A 21,265-nucleotide genomic window follows, 5' to 3' on the forward strand; every position below is an offset into this window, starting at 1 on the left:
CTGCTTCCTGGGGCAGGGCGTTTCCTTCTCTGAGTTGTGCACTTGCTCCTTCTGCCAGCTCTGAAGTGACCACTTGCATTGCCATGAATTATTCATATTCTCTAGCTTATTATGGCAAAAAGCATATTTATTAAATTTTCAATTCATTCTCTCTGAAGCACACTGCTTTAGCAGAAAGGAATAAATCAAATTCCTTCACCTCCTCTGCAGCCCAAGATTCCTGAAGACAGAGCCGATGTGATGTACTCATAGGTGGATTTCTCCTCCACCTATGAGGAGGTGGCCTTGGTCTTCAAGTTTCAGCAATTCTGGGGAGTCAAGGTCACCTCCATCTCCTCCTCCCTGCTCTGCAGCTCACCTGAGAACAGCTTTCTCATTGGAATATCATCTGTTTAAGGAATACAAGTCGCTGCTTTAGGATTTGGGGCCTGAGTGCACCTACTGGATCCAGCCCAGGACTGGAGATACTTTCCAGAACACAACTTCACCGGAGACATGACCAGTCACACTGTTTTACTTGCACAATTTCAGCTTCCTCAGAAGAAAATTAAAATTGCTGAGACTTTTTCGTAAACATTTTGCCATGTCCTTTTTCTGTTTCCTTCCTGTTCATGTATGTCACACCAGGTACCGCTTATATGTAATGAGATCAGAATTCTGCTTCCAGTAACACATCTGAGGTGACACTTGATTGTACTTTTGGTTTAGGCTCCAAAATGTAGATTATAAAATTCATCAACCTCATTTTTATGTCCAAAGAAATCTGCGTAATCTGAATATCAACACTTTTTGGAATCTCTTAAATAACGGAAGTAGCAAGAAATCTTACCCACTCCAAAAACTGGATAGACAGACATGCCTAAAATGGCAGTTGACACTTGCTTAACTGGAGCAGAGGTTGCAGAAGCCACAAGATATTGAGGACACTACATGACAAGTACTATAGACATCTGAAAGACAGATGTGGACTCGGTAAATGCAACAGTTCCAGAGGGTCTTTCACTTCTAAAGTTTCTCTACTTTCTCTCCAGAAACCTCAGGATTCTAAAAAGTAAAATCCAAATGCATTTCCTGTGGATCAGAATTGCAGATGATTAATTACTGAGAAACATACCAGGAGCCTGCTTCAGGAGCTTCTACAGGGAAGGACTTTTCCAGAACCTTATCTTATGTGATGAAGACAAATCTTCCCTTCCAGATTTTCCTTCCATCCTTCCATCATTATACAAATGAGCAAAGTTAGCCAATAGGGGTAAGAAGTAAGTAAATAGTCCAGGGACACTGAAACCACAAAAGGGATTAACTGCCAAAAACGAGCTTTTCCCCCGGTGACGCCTGGTCAAGGTCACAGCCCAGAAGAGGATGCCGATCGCGTCTCTAGGTTTCCGTGGTCAGAACAGGCAGTGCTTCCCAGCACTGCACAATCCATTCTAACCAGGATGATGGCTCTGGATTAAAGATGCAAGTGTGGCAATGCACAGACTCTATCTGAGGAGAACGTAGCGAAACTAACGGAAAATGGCAGAGACTGAGACAAGACAATAGAGGAATCCGAAGCCTCTGATATCACCATTTTTAAGACCAAGGTCTTGAAAACTCCCTGACTGACCTCAGCTTCTATAATCATGATGCTTTGCTGGATTCCTAGCTGAGAAAATGAAAAGAACAACCTGTATGCACTTCCCAAGTCTCCCCTTGTATCCTGTTTGCTTTAGATCTCTAGGGGAAAAAGTCAGATACATGGGCCTAGTGTCAGTGGAGGTGGCACTTCCTATAAGCTACAACATAGGAAGAAGGGAAAATGTGTGTTATTGGAATAGTGGATATGGAGTGGGGTGTCATCTGAATGTATCTGGACCTGCTGGTATTCTCAGGTGCAACATTCAACTGCAGGAGCCCATTGAAGAAACACGTCACTCCCCAAACTCCTGTGAGTTTCTGTATTCATTTTGGATCCACTAATGAAGTGAATCCAGAGCTTCAGAGAAGGAGCTTCCTCCTTCATCATATAATCCTTGCTTTGGTTCCCCCTGCAGAGTTCAACAGGTTTAGTAAGGCTAATCACTTGTTTCAAGAAATGGTGTCAGCAGCATATGGTGTCACCGAAAGAGTATTCTAAACCAGAACAAAGCCATTTCATGTTGGGCTATGAAGCTGGGTGTAAACGTTCTGTGAGCCCCAACAGGAATCTCCTTGCAAGGCAAGGGCTGGGCTGGAGAGTCACTGAGGAGCCACACAACACAGGTTCCAGCCCTGGAGCAGGTGCACAGGAGGCTGCTGAGAAGGTTTCCTTTGATGGACTGAGTCTTCCTTTGTCAGAAAAAAAGCTAAAATACGAGCTCAACAAGTTGCTGATATCTGAACCATTCATACAATTTAAGGCAATGAGAACTATTTTTAAAGTGGGCTTCTGGGATTATTAATATCTTAATAGTGAGAATATGAAGAATACGGATGGTTTTACTAATTCAATGGATACAGACTTGTGGTAGCCACTCTATTTCTATGAATAAGAAATTCAGATTTCAGTGTTAAGTAATGTTGCCTACATTGTGTGAGTGACAGGGCAGTGGTGGATCTTGGAGTGTGGCAGCGGCACTTACCAAGTGAGTCAGAAATCAATATGTAAAAATGAGGATCTATGGATATGAACTGAAAGTATGTAAATACTTCATAAAATACTAACAAATGGAGTTCAAAATTAACCCAAAATTATTAAAAACACAAATTCCTTGAGAATTATATTGGGAGCAGTGAGTTCATAAAGAACTCCAAACTACTGTTTCAACTTCTGATTCCTATTGTTCCTGAGATGAGAAAATCAGCTCTAATTACACATTACAGGGCAAATCTCTAAACCAAGAGTGCTTCCATTGAAGATGCTGGGGAATCAGATGCAGGGCAGGTGCTAGAGACACTGGATCAGGAGTACCCAGCGGATCTCAGAGGGACCTGCTGGACACTCATATAGGAGATCAGCAGTCACTGTCTCGGATCACCAGTGAGCTGAGCCGGTGCTCGACAGGTCCAGAATAGGGCCAAGGCCTCTTCTCAGTGTCATGGAGAGGGATGGTTCCAGAAATCTTCCAGGCGGTCTCTCCGCTTATAAAATGAAAGTTCACGATGAGGAGGGTGCTCTGAGGGGGCTTATTCTTCAGTGAAAGGACCTCTGTCCACAAACATTCATAAATGGAGCAGGACATGCATTTCATCAAACAGGATTAGGGCTCAGACCATCTGCATCTCACTCTCATAAGGCCAATGTGTCATTTACCTTCCCTTTCTTATCATGGATCAGGCTGTGAGCTACGAAATGTTCTGCCTCATGAATATGCAAATACGCTGAGATCCACTGAACTAAATAACCTGACATCCACTGGATGTCTGTGCCCTGAGAGCATCATCCAACAACCAATCCCTCCTCTAGAGAATCCCCTGAGAGATCAGCTTCTCACCATGGACTGGTCCGGGAGGATCGTTTTTAGGGTGGCAGCAACTACAGGTAAAGGAACACCTATTCCCTGGGATGACAGAGGTACTCTTTTCAGTCAAAAAGAATTTTATCCACTCTTCTGTGTCCTCTCCACAGGTGCCCACTCCCAGGTGCAGCTGGTGCAGTCTGAGGCTGAGGTGAGGAAGCCTGGGCCTCAGTGAAGGTCTCCTGTAATTTTTCTGGGTTCATCGTCACAAGCTACAGCATACACTGGGCACGACAGGCCCCTGGACAAGGGCTTAAGTGGATGGGATGGAACAACCCTAGCAATCGTAACAGAGTCTACACGCAGAAGTTTAAGGACAGACTCACTGTGACCAGGGGCACGTCCAAGAGCGTAGCCTACACAGAGCTGAGCAGCCTGAGATCTGAGGACATGGCCGTGTATTACTCTGCACGACACACAGTGTGAAAACCCACAGCCTGAGAGAGTCTGAGGGCCTGAGGGAGATGACAGTTGTGCTGGGCATGAGGAGATGACAGGGATTATTTGATTGCAGACTTTCTTAGAAAGTGAGGTTAAGTCATTGAAGAAAAGGAACTAGAGAAATGTGTATGCACTCTAATTATTTGAAAAATTTTCCGTACAATATTTACTCTGTAAGCGAAATTCAAGGAGTAGAAAACAGTCAAATTAATAGAACTGATATAGGAATTGCTCTGAAGATACTAGTGTGAGCATGAGTTTTGAATCCGTGTTGTAAATATTTTGGAACTCAGCTGTGTTTTTATCTCTCTGTTTACCTCCGTTTACCTCCATTATATGAAATATCAAAATGTTTTAATGTTTTCCATAGTGCGCAGTTATGATTTGGGGCTCATGCCAGCAATGCATGATAGATCTCGGTTCTTCCTCATTCTTATTGCCATTTGGCACTATGAATATTGTGTATTTTAACCATTCTACTAGATTATTAGTGGTATCCCATTGTTGTTTAAATGCACATCTCTATTTAAAATTTTATATTTAATTATTTTTATATAATTATGATGAAGTGTCTATTTTGATATTCCGCTCATTTTTAATTTAACTTTTTTCTTTTGATCCATTGTATGCTTCCTTACATACCCAATATAAAATTCATTTATCAAGTTAATATAAAGCCATTTAACACATATGTGATTTGGAAGTGTATTCTTCAAGCCTGTAGTTGTATTTTCACTGCTTTATCAGTGTCTGTGGCAGAAAAATGTTCATATACACACATATATATATGTCTATACACATTTATGTGTGTGTGTGCATGTGTGTACAAACTTGGATAAAATAATTTTAATTTTCCACAGATTATACTTCTGGTATTATTCTAAAACTACTTAGAAAATTAACTCTAACAGAAAAACTTGTGTCTCTAATCTCTGGCCACAATCACAGCATATTTCTTTAAATTTCACCTACTTTATGGAAGGATTATTAACTTAGGATGTTTGAAATTCTTCTACATGAAAAATGTCTTTTTTTCAACTTTTTGAAAGTTTAATTATCTGTTCATATCAGTGTTGGTTCATTAACATTTATTTTTCACTATGGAGAAAATTTGATGTTACATTATTCATTTTATTGCTCAAATCACCACAGCTTTTTTAGGTCCTGTGTGCTCATTTAGTTTGGATTCTGTTTCCTCACAGCACACCCCATCCTTTTGTTTTTGAACATGTTCCTTTGTCCTGGTCTTACAAGAAATTCCAAGTTCATTTTCTTTACTATCTTCTCTATACATAGAATCAGTTATTTCTCCAAGGATTTCTGGTTCCTCATATTACAGAATTATATTAAAATACAAAATTGTGATATTGAGTGTGTGTTGTTAATGTGGTGTCAGTGTTTGCAAGATTTCTAAGCTAACAGCCCTGGAAAATGTGCATGTGTATATTAACCCATGTGTACATGCACATCTGAACTATTTCTGTGCCTTATCTTCTGTACCTTTATTACATCAAACTTTAGAAAACACTGGATTCTACAATCTACTATGATGCCGCATGGATGTTTCTAGCCTTCCTTCCTTTCCCGTGTGTAACCACCAACTGCAAAGTGAGGAACCCCCTCCCACCATATGCCATTCATTTAATTAGTTGTACAAGTTCAGGATATCTGCACAGTGGTATTAGAATTGTTAACTTGTACCCCTGTTTGAAGCATGTTTATCAACTAGAATGCAGTGTTTAAGTGTAGTTTCTTTATACTTTGATTTACAAAGCACCTTAATTTCCAAAATTATCTGGGTGAGAAATTTTATGTGCCACTTTCTTCAGTGAGGTTATTTCAAATATGCTGTGCACTTTTTATTTGACATTTTGTAAAAGACAAAACTGTAGATCATATAAATACATGAAGGTTTTCTAGAAATTTAGAGAGAGGGTATGCATTATGAGAAACAGGCACTTTTTACAAAAAGTGAAACTTTTTTATGATCTGCAGTAGTGAACACATGACACAGTTTATTAAGTCTCAAAATTTTATGATGTAAAGTGTGAATCGAAATATATACAACTTACAGAATTATTTAGCACATCATGAACCGGAGGGTAAAATGCAGAGAGTATAAAAGCAAAATACCTAATAACTTTACACAGTGTGGGGAGGGAATTGCATGAGATGCAGGCAACAAAAAATGAAGTAACTTTCTCCATTTGCGTATGTTTCCATTCACATGAGACTTTAATCAGGTTCATGTGCAGTCAAGTGTCCCTCCTGACAAGCAAATAATCCAGATGATTCGCATCTTCCCTTGGCCAAGAAAGATTTCCCTTAAACTTTAGCTCAGTTCAGGCACACACTGTCTCTGAATGGGCATTTACTAACAGTTAATATACACACCTGTCCCCACGTGGACCTTTCCCTTGGACAAACACACGCATCCTCATGTTAACTCTTCCCTCAGAGAAGCACACCTTTCCTCATGTGAACTCTTCCCTCAGATAAGCAAACATGTCCCCACATTGAATTTTCCTCAGACAAGCACATATATGGGACACTGAAAAGTTGTGTGGTAAAATGAACTCAGGATAGAGGTAATTATGGACTCCAGCTCTGACAATTTGTAGAAATTGTCATTTTTTAAACTCTAACTGAAGATTTTTCTTTATTGTAGACAACAGGGGCTTGCAGCTCTAATTACACAGCCTACAGGCAGGATTCCATTTCCTCTGGGTAAGGTTTATTTATTTATTTTTACTGTACTGTTGATAAACATTGACACTATAAAGACACCCTAACAGGGTCCACATATGAGAAACAGAGTAATGGGCAGATCAACCCTGAAAATCCAGTCCCAGGAATCCTTTGACCCTGCCCTCTCTAGAATCCAGAGACAGAGATAGGAGGAGCCCTGCTGACTAGTGCACTCATGTCCCCAGGTAGTAAGACATGGAAATGAGGTCCCTCCCCTGCAAATGAAAAGCAGCTCATCCCCTGTTCCTGCAGGCCCTGGTGACGAGCCACCCCACATCTGTACTCTTCCTCAGTGTCCACACAATGGGGTCTGTGCTGATCTGGGCTTCTCTTGTCATCACTCTCAATATTCATATTCCCCATGGATCAGGCTCAGCTGTTGCCTCTGTGTGTGCAGAAGTCCCCTGTGAATTTAACTGGTGGAGTCACACAGAGAAATACTATAGACCAAGAATTCTCAGACCTTTCTGCAAAGCCTCTGGATTCACTTTCAATGAAAACAGCATAAGCTTGGTCCAGCAGTCTTCATGAGAGCAGTTGGTGTGGGTGATAACATAAGTAATTTAAGTGGAAGTCCCCAATGAGACTCTCCTTGAGTACAAAGAAGATTAACATTCCTCAGAGATGCTCTTATCAGAAAATCTCTTTTAACATGATTAACCTGAGAGCTCAGGAAAAGCCCCTGCATTACTGTGAGGGACACAGTGGAGGTATCACGCTACCTGACTTCAAACTATACTACAAAGCTACAGTAACCAAAACAGCTTTGTACTGGTACCCAAACAGATATATAGACCAATGGAACAGAATAGAGTCCTCAGAAATAATACCACACATCTACAACCATCTGATCTTTGACAAACCTGACAGAAACAAGAAATGGGGAAAGGATTCCCTATTTAAGAAATGGTGCTGGGAAAACTGGCAACCATAGGTAGAAAGCCAAAACGGGATGCTTTCGTTACTCCTTATACAAAAAATTAATTCAAGATGGATTAGAGACTTAAATGTTAGACCTAAAACCATAAAAACCCTAGAAGAAAACCTAGACAATACCACTCAGGACATAGGCATGGGCAAGGACTTCATGTCTAAAACACCAAAAGCAAAGGCAACAAAAGCCAAAATTGACAAATGGGATCTAATTAAACTAAAGAGCTTCTGCACAGCAAAAGAAACTACCATCAGAGTGAATAGGCAACCTACAGAATGGGAGAAAATTTTTGCAATCTACTCATCTGATAAAGGACTGATATCCAGAACCTACAAAGAACTCAAACAAATTTACAAGAAAAAAACAAACAAACCTATCAAAAAGTGGGCAAAGGATATGAACAGACACTTCTCAAAAGAAGACATTTATGCAGCCAAAGACACCTGAAAAAAGGCTCATCATCACTAGCCATCAGAGAAATGCCAATCAAAACCACAACGAGATACCATCTCACACCAGTTAGAATGGCAATCATTAAAAAGTCAGGAAATAACAGGTGCTGGAGAGGAAGAGGAGAAATAGGAACACTTTTACACTGTTGGTGGGACTGTAAACTAGTTCAACCATTGTGGAAGACAGTGTGGCGATTCCTCAAGGATCTAGAACTAGAAATACCATTTGACCCAGCCATCCCATTACTGGGTATATACCCAAAGGATTATAAATCATGATCCTATAAAGACACATGCACACGTATGTTTATTGTGGCACTATTCACAATAGCAAAGATTTGGAACCCACCCAAATGTCCATCAATGATAGCCAGGATTAAGAAAATGTGGTACATACACACTGTGGAATACTATGCAGCCATAAAACAGGATGAGTTCATGTCCTTTGTAGGGACATGAATGCAGCTGGAAACGATCATTCTCAGCAAACTATTGCAAGAACAGAAAATCATACACTGCATGTTCTCACTCATAGGTGGGAATTGAACAATGAGATCACTTGGACACAGGAAGGGGAATATCTCACACCAGGGCCTATTGTGGGGTGGGGGGAAGAAGGAGGGATAGCATTAGGAAATATAGCTAATGTAAATGATGAGTTAATGGGTGCAGCACACCAACATGGCATATGTATACATATGTAACAAATCTGCACATTCTGCACATGTACCCTACAACATAATGTGTGTGTGTGTATATATATATATATAGATGATTCACCTGAGAGCTCAGGAAAAGTCTCTGTATTACTGTGAGGGACACAGTGAGGAAACATCTGCGTGAGATCAGACCCAAACCTCCCTGCAGGGAAACAGGAGGGGACAGCATGGTAGATGCTACTCAGCATCACCCGGGGTTGCTCAGGAAACCAGGGAGCTCTCAGGACGCCATGGGGTGCTCAGAACCACCAGGGGGCGCTCAGAACACCAGGGGACACTCAAAACCACCAGGGGACGCTCAGGACACCAGGGGGTGCTTAGAATCACCAGGGGGTGCTCAGGACATCAGGGTGCTCAGAACCACTAGGGAGCACTCAGGACACCAGGGGGAGCTCAGGACACTAGGGGGTCCTCAGAACAGCCAGGGGTCAGTCAGGACACCAGGGGGCGCTCGGGACAGCAGGGAACACTCAAAACCACCAGGGACACGCAGGACACCAGGGGGCGCTCCAAATCACCAGAGGGCACGCAAGACATCAGAAGACACTCTGAACCACCAGGGGGCTCTCAGCACAGCAGGGGGTGCTCAGGACATTAGGGGGCACTCAGGACACCTGGGGGCGCTCCAAACCACCAGGGAGAGCTCAGGTCACCAGGGGATTCTCAGGACCTCCAGGAGGTGCTCAGGATACCAGGGAGTGCTTGTGCACAAGAGCTACAGGGGGTGATCAGAAAACCAGGAGGTGCTCGGGACACCAGGGGACTCAGAGCACCAGAGTGTGCTCAGGACAGCAGGGGGCTCTCAGGACACCAGGGGGAGCTTAGGACACCATGGGGGGCTCAGAACACCAGGGAACACTGAGGACACGATGGTGGGGGGGAGGGGTGGCCGGAGGCACTGAGGACAACACTGCTCCCTTAGGAGGCAGCTCCACATCAGGTCCCTGGGTTGGGGCAGGGAGGAGGATGAGGGTTCCTTTTGGATCTGGACACTAACCTGTTGGGAGTTTTCCTGCTTCCTTTGTGGATTCAATCATTGGCAGATTCTTCTCAGGTATAAAACTCTGCTTTCTTGTATTATGTAATGTTTTTGGCTTTGGAGGCTGCCAGAATTACATAGTATTGTGAGAGGATTTATTCTTGGTGTATGCATAAGTGAGTGAAAGCTGCGATGTTAGGGGTGGCTTTGAAAGCTATGTTAGGGGTGGCTGAGGACAGTTTACAGGAAATGGTCATTACTATAGAAGGCTACTGATTTCTTTGCACATTTGCATAAACAATTGCAGTTAATGCACTAAAAACTGCATCCTTTCTTGTCCCATTTTCTTAAATGTCTCCACTCTAAGGCCAATAATCTAATCAAGCTGTGTTTCAAAGACCACCAATCAAGTGAAGTCTGTTTAATGAAACACTTTGTAAAGAAAATATGCATCTTTTATTAGAGTCAGCTTTAAATTTTACATTGCTTTACAAATATTAATTTGGTAAATAGAATCTCATAATTATCTTCAGTAATTTAAAATCTCAAAGCCATGTCATATTAAGTAATCCGAGGTTTCTCACTGTGAATTAAGGTTTCTAAACATTAAAATAGTAAGAGAGTATGATGAAATTTTTGTGAAGTTTATAAAGAAAGATGAGGATATGTTTTTTGCTTTAAAATATTTTGTTTTACAGTTTACAGGGTATTTCTATTGGTTTTAAATTAACAACCACTGTTTATGTGTTATCCCTTTTTAAAAACAACTGCTGAGTTTTTATTAATATTCCATAGCTGGAGTTTTGAAGTAAAAGCTCTAGTATCTTTGTATTAGTGTGAATGTGTGCTGGTATGTATGTGTTAATATGTAGGTATATATATGTCGTTATGCGTTGTGGCTACAAGGTACAAAATTGCCTTTAAAATAAGTAACTATTTTTAAATAAAGGAGCCCTAAATACATTTTAAGTACCTGTGACATAAATTAATATTTAATAAATGAGCTGGCTTTAAAATCATTGTGAAAGCAAAATTAGAGATATTTTCAGAATTATCAGCTTACCTTATTGTTTATATTAACTGATCAAGTGATTTTCTATTTAAAATCACAGCTAGATATTATATGGTGTGCAAATTTTTTTTAAAGATTATAAAATTATAAAGCTAGTTAAAGCCAGAATGATTTTTGTTATTTGGCAAATAATATGTTTAATATTGTTGTTTTAATAAAAAACAGGTAGATAGTTATTAGAAAAACAATCATTTAATTAAACATAAGATTTTTACTTAGGTAAATACATGAAATTCATGGGTTATATCATGGTTAACAAGGAAAAGACTTTAAAGTGTGAGTATTATAGCTTTCGTAAATAATCTAGGTAAACTGCTTAAAAATAAACTAGGTAAATGTAATAAAGTAAACCTTTTGCATAAACTAGTTCTACAATTTAAAAATATAAAGTTTAATTAAGTAATAAATATTGACTAAATGTTTAAGTCATTACTAATTGTTTTAAAAAATATATACTATGAAAACTTATTTTTTGAAAAAGTTTGTTCTTACAAAAAGAACTTCTTTAATTCAAAGATTTCTTATAAAACATCATAAACATAACCAGTAAATAAGAGATTTAAAGAAAGTTACAGAAATAGAGAAGTATTTCTGATAAGGAAAGTTAAAAAAATTGTATGAGAAAGAATCTTGTATGATAACATTTATCCTGAAATAAAAATGACTTTATTTAAGGAAGAGTGATGTTTAGAATAAAACAATATGTTCAAGTATGCCACACACCATTTGTGGCATACTTGAATTGTTCAAGTATGCCACAATGTTCCATTGTACAATGTATGTACAATGGAACAACACCACAACAATACTCCTCGAGAAGAGCAACTCCAAGACACATAATTGTCAGATTCACCAAAGTTGAAATGAAGGAAAAAATGTTAAGGGCAGCCGGAGAGAAAGGTCGGGTTACACATAAAGGGAAGCCCATCAGACTAACAGCAGATCTCTTGACAGAAACTCTCCAAGGCAGAAGCGAGTGGGGGCGAATATTCAACATTCTTAAAGAAAAGGATTTTCAACCCAGAATTTCATATCCAACCAAACTAAGTTTTATAAGTGAAGGAGAAATAAAATTCTTTACAGACAAGCAGATGCTTAGAGATTTTGTCACCATCAGGCCTGCCCTACAAGAGATCCTAAAGGAAGCACTAAACATGGAAAGGAACAACAGGTACCAGCCATTGCAAAAACATGTCAAAATGTAAAGTCAATTTCCGCTTTTATATTAGCCATGAATGTGGGATAGATGGGTACTCCTAAGAAATCCATAACTTGCCCATTTTGATGGGTTTTCCAGAAGATGTGAGAAGCCACTTTGTTTGCAAAGCATCCCAGAGCCATGCTCTGCTCCACACACATGAGTGCCCATTTCCTGGTCTTTGGTTAACTGTAAAAGGCTCATCAGTGCACCTGGGCTAATTTCACATCAGGTAGAGGAATGTGTTCTAAAGGAAAGCTAAAGTTGCAATAGCAAGTCCTGCTCAGTAAACTTCAGTTTCATTGTTTTTGTGTGACCCCTCAGCTAATTACTTTACATCAAGGTTCTCAATGGGAGTTTCTAATATGTATAAGGGATGTACAGAAGTTCCCTAATTAAAATAATACAATTGTAAACGCAACCTCAGTATTCAACCATGTCTCCCCCCTTCACACCCTTCACCACAATGGAATTTTCATCTCTTCTGAAAGTTGTGTTCATTTTGAAATTAGTGATTGTTTTTCCTTTTAATATCTCAAGATCATCGTATGTGACTATTTTATCAGAAAGTGAGTATGGGAACTTGAACTAAACAACTGGAAACAAATTCACAACTAATTAAGCAAGATGACAGAATGTGATTGGCTCCGGGCTTTGATAATTCAGCAGTTTATGTATTCAGACTTTAAACTTACGCATCTTCCTGTTACCTTCATGATACAGTCAATTCCCATTATGAAAGAAATGGTGACTGCACTCCCAAGGGTTATGGACAGTTACAAAAATAGACTGCGTAAGGTGAGGAGTTGATTGTTTAAATTCCCGTTTGAAGAAGTAGAATCAACTATTTCTTGAATGGCTCACAATGACTCCAGCTCCCTCACAGAGCTCAGACAGAAACCTCACTAGAGGGTAGGAGCTGGGCTGCAGGGAGCACTCGGTACTCATAAAAGTGAAAATGAGCTGCGAGATGGAACTTCCCTGTCACCTCAACATGGAATTTATTGTTTCATTTCATTAGCACTCTTTACATAATGGTTCATTTGTTTTGGTCTGTTCGTTACTTGTATTTTTCAACGGAATCTCACTTGAATCTTTACTCTTTTGCATTTTGTCTCCAGGACAAGGTTGGGAAGTGTTACCTCCAGCATCATAACATGATCTAGTGACCTGACACGTTTGTGGCAAAGAATACCTACAAGTTCAGAAGCTCTTTGGTTTTCTTTCCATGAAATAGAATTATTTCTTCTTTTCTGTATATGAGGGTATCCTAGCAATCCTGTACACACCCACATAGATGTCTACAAGCCTATGAATTATTCTCTGTAAATAAAAATTTATCTCAATTTCCCTCAGTGTTCATGATTCTCCTGAAGGTGAGGAACGTCTTTCTGGATCTGTTGAAACATAATATCCAGAGACCACCTGGTAGATAAGGATTTCACCTGGCTCTGGATGTTAGCTCTGTGTCTTTTCCTCTGTTGTCCCACAGGTCAGCTCACTTGTTCAGTCCTAACAAGAGAGCCCAGGTTTGTCCTGATGTTGAAACACACCCAACTTCTCATGACTCTCCTGTTACCCACATCCATGGAGATAGATTATTTATTATATAATTCACCAAACTAATGTCAAATGCCCAAGTTGCAATACCGCAAACTCTAAGGTATGTTCATGCAATTCAATGAAGGAGAAAGACTTTCAGACACAGGTGTACCTGACATGATAAATATGTGGGTAAGGACTCTGGGCTTGAGTGTCATTGTCCAGCCATGTTTCAGAAGTGTGACCTGTCAGGGAAGAACCAGAGTTCCTTGTGCTCTTAGAGGGGAAGGCTCACAGATATCCTCTCTTGTTCCCAGGAAAGGCAATTGCACTAATCTTGATGATGAGACTATGCTCCTGTGCTGGCCTATTATAGTTTTTGACTGAAATAGTCACTGTGATCCCCAATCACATCTATTCACACAGAAGTGTATAAAGGTCAGGCCACATTATCAGCATCACACATTGACACAGTTGGAGATATGTCCCACTACCTTCTCCTGAGATTGCAGACAAAATCCCAAACTTCAAACGTTCACAAAAGGGAAGGTCTCAGATTTTTTTTTTTTTAATGATGCACTCTCTGGGACAGATATATTCCCTCTAACCATGATGGATATTCTGAATTACAATAAACATTGCATGGATGTAGGTTTTTATAAATTCACTGTGACTAATATATTTAGCTGCTCCTCAAATATTTTGAATAGAGATTTGACAATTTAGATAACCTGGATGTTTGGTTGGTTTCATATAAATCTTCACGGGTAGGACAGCTTTGAACCTATTCCAAAAATCTGTCCTTGATCCATGATCACACTCATCTCCCAGACCAGCTCCTTGAGCACTTCTCCCTACCTGGAAGAAGAGGACTCTGGGCTTGGTGAGGGGAGGCCACAGGAAGAGAACTGAGTTCTCAGAGGGCACAGCCAGCATCCTCCTCTCAGGATGAGCCCCAAAGACTGGGACCTCCCTCATCCCTTTTCACCTCTCCATACAAAGGCACCACCCACATGCAAATCTTCACTTAGGCACCCACAGGAAACCACCACACAGCTCCTTAAATTCAGCGTCCAGCTCACATGGGAAATGCTCTCTGAGAGTCATGGACATCCTGTGCAAGAACATGAAGCACCTGTGGTTCTTCCTCCTCCTGGTGGCAGCTCCCAGATGTGAGTGTCTCGGGGATGCAGATATGACGATATGGGAGGCTGTGTCTGATCCCAGGGCTCACTGTGGGTTTCTCTGTTCACAGGGGTCCTGTCCCAGGTGCAGCTGCAGGAGTCGGGCCCAGGACTGGTGAAGCCTTCGGAGACCCTGTCCCTCACCTGCGCTGTCTCTGGTGGCTCCATCAGCAGTGGTTACTACTACTGGAGCTGGATCCGCCAGCCCCCAGGGAAGGGACTGGAGTGGATTGGGAATATTGATGGTAATAGTGCGAGCACCAACTACAACCCCTCCCTCAAGAATCGAGTCACCATTTCAAAAGACACGTCCAAGAACCAGTTCTCCCTGAAGCTGAGCTCTGTGACCGCCGCGGACACGGCCGTGTATTACTGTGCGAGAGACACAGTGAGGGGAGGTGAGTGTGAGCCCAGACACAAACCTCCCTGCAGGGAGGCGGAGGGGGCGGGCGCAGGTGCCGCTCAGGACCAGCAGGGGGCGCGCGGGGCCCACAGAGCAGGAGGCCGGGTCAGGAGCAGGTGCAGGGAGGGCGGGGCTTCCTCATCTGCTCAGTGCTCTCCCTCCTCACCAGCACCTCAGCTGTCCCCAGGGCTCCTCTTTCTTTGATATCTGTGGTTCTGCTTCCTCACATTCTTCTGCCAGAAAAGAAAGGAGGAAGGCACATTTTCCTCTTACAATTGAGGTTTCACCGATTACTGGGAACTTTTCTACAAGTTCCTTCATGGCCCATTAGTCCTTAGTGATTAAAAATATATCTATTCGAATGCTTCTCACCATCTCTTGGTTTGTGTCATCAATCGAATTGTGCCCTCTTTGAAATTCATATGCTGAAACCTTAAATTCAATGGATCTATATTGGAATTTTAAGGATACAATTAAGGTTAAATGTGGTCAGAAGTGTGAGAACCTAATGCAATAGATGTGCTGTCTTTATAAGAAGAGGAAGTGACACCAGAGACCTCTCACTTTTCACGTGCACGCAGAGAAGAGGCCATGTGGAGACGCAGTGTATTAGAAGGTGCCCCAGTGCATGCCAGGAAGAAGCTGCACCAAGAACCAACCCTGCCAGCACCTTGATCTTCAACATTTAGACTTCAGAATTGTAAGAAAATCAATATTTGTTGTTTAAGCCACCCACTCCGTGTTGTCTTCTTAGGAAGACCCAGACAGACTAATACCACATAACTCATAACTCTGTTAGCGCTGTCCCCTGGATGGAGAATCAGCCCCTGGGCACATCTCTCAGATTTCTACATAAAGTAGGCAAAAAATAGTAGCTGTGATGTAAAAACTTGTCATGTCCCTGTTGACCAATTTTTGGGCAAAGTGTTTTAATGACGCCCCTGGGGCTTTGTCACAAAAGTTGTCTTTTATCTTTTCTTATGACCTAACTAATGGACAATGGGTACCAGCTGGATGGAGACTGACCACTGACCGTCTTCTGCTGTCTCCTTAGTATGCCACAGAAAACCACACCAACATTACTCAATGTCTCCAACTTTCCAAATTTGCACTGAATCTATTGCTAAATGAGGAGCTACATTAGGTCTGAGTTTTGTTCCCTTCTTCTCTGTCATCCTCAATTACCAAGGGCAGAAGAGACTTTCAATGAAATTCGGCTGTCAATGCCCCCAACACCACATCAATTTTTAAGGTCTAGGAACTTTATTTGGGGGCATAGTGAAATACACTTTTAAATGGAAAGCCCTAAAGCACATACAACAGCTGAAGGAATGGCCACTGTGCACCTGAAGGCTGATGAGGCAGATGGTAGGGTACCTTCCTCCAAGATGATCCTGGGTGTGTGATGGTTGGATGCCTCATGCATATGGAATTAAGGACTGGACTGAAGTAGAAACAAGGGCCATATCCCGTAGGAAAACAAGAAAAGAACAGGTGGGCATCCCTTAAGAGGTAATTAAATTTGTTGAGTTTAAGATGAAATTTTTTTCCGAAGTTTTTAATGTTCTTAGCTAAATATGAATCTTTTCAACAAACTGAGAATTAAAAGGAGAATGGAGTTAGAAGATGAGAGAGAAAAAACATCCTGAAAGAGCAGAAACAAAATTCACACAAAACTGTCACAAGGCAGAGGCCAGAATGGAGCTGATGCAGCAATGTCATTATTCTGCAGACCTAATTGAGACTCTTTGGTGTTTAAGGCAGGCCCAGTGTTGAAGAACTCGTTTAGCTTTTGCTTCTCTGGGAAAGGTCTTACCTATCCTTTATTTTACAAAAAGATTTACATGGTAAAGTTTCTTGGTTGGCAGAGTTTTGTTTGTTTTTCAGTTTTTTTCCCCCCAGCAATTTGAATACAGTCATGGGCCACCTAACAATGTTTCAGTCAACAATAGAACACATATATGTTTGTGGCCACATAACATTGTAATACCATATTTTCACTAAGGATGTTCCATATTTAGATGTGTTTAGATAGAGAGATACTTACCACGGCATTTCAGTTCCCTGCAGTGTTCGGTGCAGTAACATGCTGTATAGGTTACTTGTCGGGAAACATTGCGCTATTCCACATAGTCTATGTGCAGTAGGATATTCCTTGTAGGTTTGTGTAAGTTCTCCCTATGATGCTTGTACTGATGACATTGACTAGAAATACATTTCCCAGAAGTAGTCTCTATCAATAAACCATACATTATCAAATGTAATTCCTCTCCATTTGGAACTGAAAATATTCCGCTGAGAAATATGCTAAATCTGCTCCTTTACTTTCTGTTTTCAAAAATCTTTCCTTTAGCAATGTGGTTTCAAACTATCTGATTTTTCTCATTTGGTTTACCTTATTTAAAATGCATAGAGCTTGATGGATGTGGACGAATATTTGCTTCTCCAGATTTAGAAAGTTGCTATGCTATTACTTCTTTAAAAACCTTTCTGCCTCTCTTGCTCTGTCTCTCTTTCTGTCTCTCTCTCTCTCTGTCTCTCTCTCAACCTCTTCTTTCACTGCCCCTTTTGTCTTATCGTTGCATAACTCCTCAATGCATAATTTCATTTTCACTGTGCTTCCTGACTCATAAGACTTTAACTCTTTTCTACCAGAGATACAAGGAGGAGCTGGTACCATTCCTTCTGAAACTATTCCAATCAATAGAAAAGAGGGAATCCCCCCAACTCATTTTATGAGGCCAACATCATCCTGATACCAAAGCCTGGCAGAGACACAACAAAAAAAGAGAGTTTTAGACCAATATCCCTGATGAACATCGATGCAAAAATCCTCAGTAAAATGCTGGCAAACGGAATCCAGCAGCACATCCAAAAGCTTATCCACCATGACCAAGTGGGCTTCATCCCTGGGATGCAAGGCTGGTTCAACATACGCAAATCAATAAACGTAATCCAGCATATACACAGAACCAAAGACAAAAACCACATGATTACCTCAATAGATGCAGAAAAGGCCTTTGACAAAATTCAACAGCCCATCATGCTAAAACCTCTCAATAAATTCAGTCTTGATGGAACGTATCTCAAAATAATAAGAACTATTTGTGACAAACCGACACTCAATATCATACTCAATGGGCAAAAACTGGAAGCATTCCCATTGAAAACTGGCACAAGACAGGGATGCCCTCTCTCACCACTCCTATGCAACATAGTGTTGGAAGTTCTGGCTAGGGCAATCAGGCAAGAGAAGGAAATAAAGGGTATTCAGTTAGCAAAAGAAGAAGTCAAATTGTCCCTGTTTGCAGAAGACATGACGGTATATATAGAAAACCCCATTGTCTCAGCCCAAAATCTCCTTAAGCTGATAAGCAACTTCAGCAAAGTCTCAGGATACAAAATCAATGTGCCAAAATCGCAAGCATTCTTATACACCACTAACAGGCAAACAGAGAGCCAAATCATGAATGAACTTCCATTCACAATTGCTTCAAAGAGAATAAAATACCTAGGAATCCAACTTACAAGGGATGTGAAGGACCTCCTCAAGGAGAACTAGAAACCACTGCTCAGTGAAATAAAAGAGGACACAAAGAAATGAAAGAACATACCATGCTCATGGATAGGAAGAATCAATATCATGAAAATGGCCATACTGCCCAAGGTAATTTACAGATTCCATGCCATCCCCATCAAGCTACCAAAGACTTTCTTCACAGAATTGGAAAAAGCTGCTTTAAAGTTCATATGGAACCAAAAAAGAGCCCGCATTGCCAAGACAATCCTAAGTCAAAAGAACAAAGCTGGAGGCATCACGCTACCAGAGTTCAAACTACACTACAAGGCTACATAACCAAAACAGCATGGTACTGGTACCAAAACAGAGATATAGACCAATGGAACAGAACAGAACCCTCAGAAATAATACTACACATCTACAACCATCTCATCTTTGACAAACCTGACAGAAACAAGAAATGGGGGAAAGATACCCAATTTAATAAATGGTGCAGGGAAAATTGGCTAGCCATAAGTAGAAAGCTGAAACTGGATCCTTTCCTTACTCCTTATACGAAAATTAATTCAAGATGGATTAGAGATTTAAATGTTAGACCTAAAACCATAAAAACCCTAGAAGAAAACCTAGGCAATACCATCCAGGACATAGGCATGGGCAAGGACTTCATGTCTAAAACACCAAAAGCAATGGCAACAAAAGCCAAAATTGACAAATGGGATCTAATTAAACTAAAGAGCTTCTGCACAGCAAAAGAAACTACCATCAGAGTGAACAAGGCAACCTACAGAATGGGAGAAAACTTTTGCAATCTACTCATCTGACAAAGGACTGATATCCAGAACCTACAAAGAACTCAAACAAATTTACAAGAAAAAAACAAACAAACCCATCAAAAAGTGGGCAAAGGATATGAACAGACACTTCTCAAAAGAAGACATTTATGCAGCCAAAAGACACTGGAAAAAATGGTCGTCATCACTAGCCATCAGAGAAATGCAAATCAAAACCACAACGAGATACCATCTCACACCAGTTAGAATGGCAATCATTAAAAAGTCTGGAAATAACAGGTGCTGGAGAGGAAGTGGTGAAATAGGAACACTTTTACACTGTTGGTGGGACTGTAAACTAGTTCAACCATTGTGGAAGACAGTGTGGCGATTCCTCAAGGATCTAGAACTAGAAATACCATTTGACCCAGCCATCCCATTCCTGGGTATATTCCCAAAGGATTATAAATCATGCTGCTATAGAGACACATGCACACGTATGTTTATTGTGGCACTATTCACAATAGCAAAGACTTGGAACCGACCCAAATGTCCATCAGTGACAGATTGGATTAAGAAAATGTGGCACATATACACCATGGAATACTATACAGCCATAAAAAAGGATGAGTTCATGTCCTTTGTAGGGACATGGATGTAGCTGGAAGTCATCATTCTCAGCAAACTATTGCAAGAACAGAAAATCATACACTGCATGTTCTCACTCATAGGTGGGAATCGAACAATGAAATCACTACGACAAAGCAAGGGGAACATCACACACCGGGGCCTGTTGTGGGGTGGGGGTAAGGGGGAGGGATAGCATTAGAAAATATACCTAATGTAAATGACGAGTTAATGGGTGCAGCACACCAACATGGCACATGTATACGTATGTAACAAACCTGCACGTTGTGCACATGTACCCTAGAACATAAAGTATTAAAAAAAAAAAAAAAAGATAACCTGAGATCTCAGGGAAAGTCCCCGTATTACTGTGAGGGACACAGTGAGGAAACATCTGTATGGGAGCAGACCCTTACCTCCCTGCAGGGAAACAGGAGGGGAAAGCATGGTAGATGCTGCTCAGCATCACCAGGGGGTGCTCAGGAAACCAAGGAGTGCTCAGGACACCATGGGGTGCTCAGAACCACCAGGGGTCGCTCAGAACACCAGGGGACACTCAAAACCACCAGGGGATGCTCCGGACACCAGGGGGTGGTTAGAATCACCAGGGGGTGCTCAGGACACCAGGGGTCTCAGAACCACTAGGGAGCACTCAGGACACCAGGGGGAGCTCAGGACACTAGGGGGTCCTCAGAACAGCCAGGGGTCAGTCAGGACACCAGGTGGCACTCGGGACAGCACGGGGCGCTCAAAACCACCAGGGGCACGCAGGACACCAGGGGGCGCTCCAAATCACCAGGGGGCATGCAAGACATCAGAAGACACTCAGAACCACCAGGGGGCTCTCAGCACAGCAGGGGCTGCTCAGGACATTGGGGGCACTCAGGACACCAGGGGGCGCTCCAAATCACCAGGGAGGGCTCAGGTCACCAGGGGATTCTCAGGACCTCCAGGAGGTGCTCAGGATACCAGGGAGTGCTCGTGCACAACAGCTACAGGGGAGGATCAGAAAACCAGGGGGATTTCAGAAAAACAGGAGGCGCTCAGGACACCAGGGGACTCAGAGCACCAGGGTGTGTTCAGGACAGCAGGGGGCTCTCAGGACACCAGGGAGGGCTCAGGACACCAGGTGGGCCTCAGAACACCAGGGAACACTGAGGACACGATGGTTGGGGGGAGGTGTGGCCGGAGGCA

The 21,265-nt window shown here is 41.6% G+C and overlaps 1 gene segment (V, D, J or C); it reads left to right on the forward strand.

Moving 5' to 3' along the window:
* The first annotated feature begins 14,628 nt into the window (after positions 1 to 14,628).
* LOC139364156 (immunoglobulin heavy variable 4-61-like) lies at positions 14,629 to 15,417 on the forward strand. The segment is given in 2 exon segments: positions 14,629 to 14,736; positions 14,820 to 15,417. Coding segments are annotated over 2 exon segments (603 nt in total).
* Positions 15,418 to 21,265: the final 5,848 nt, after the last annotated feature.

This window comes from Macaca nemestrina, chromosome 7, assembly GCF_043159975.1.
Source record: "Macaca nemestrina isolate mMacNem1 chromosome 7, mMacNem.hap1, whole genome shotgun sequence".
Classification (NCBI taxonomy): domain Eukaryota; kingdom Metazoa; phylum Chordata; class Mammalia; order Primates; family Cercopithecidae; genus Macaca; species Macaca nemestrina.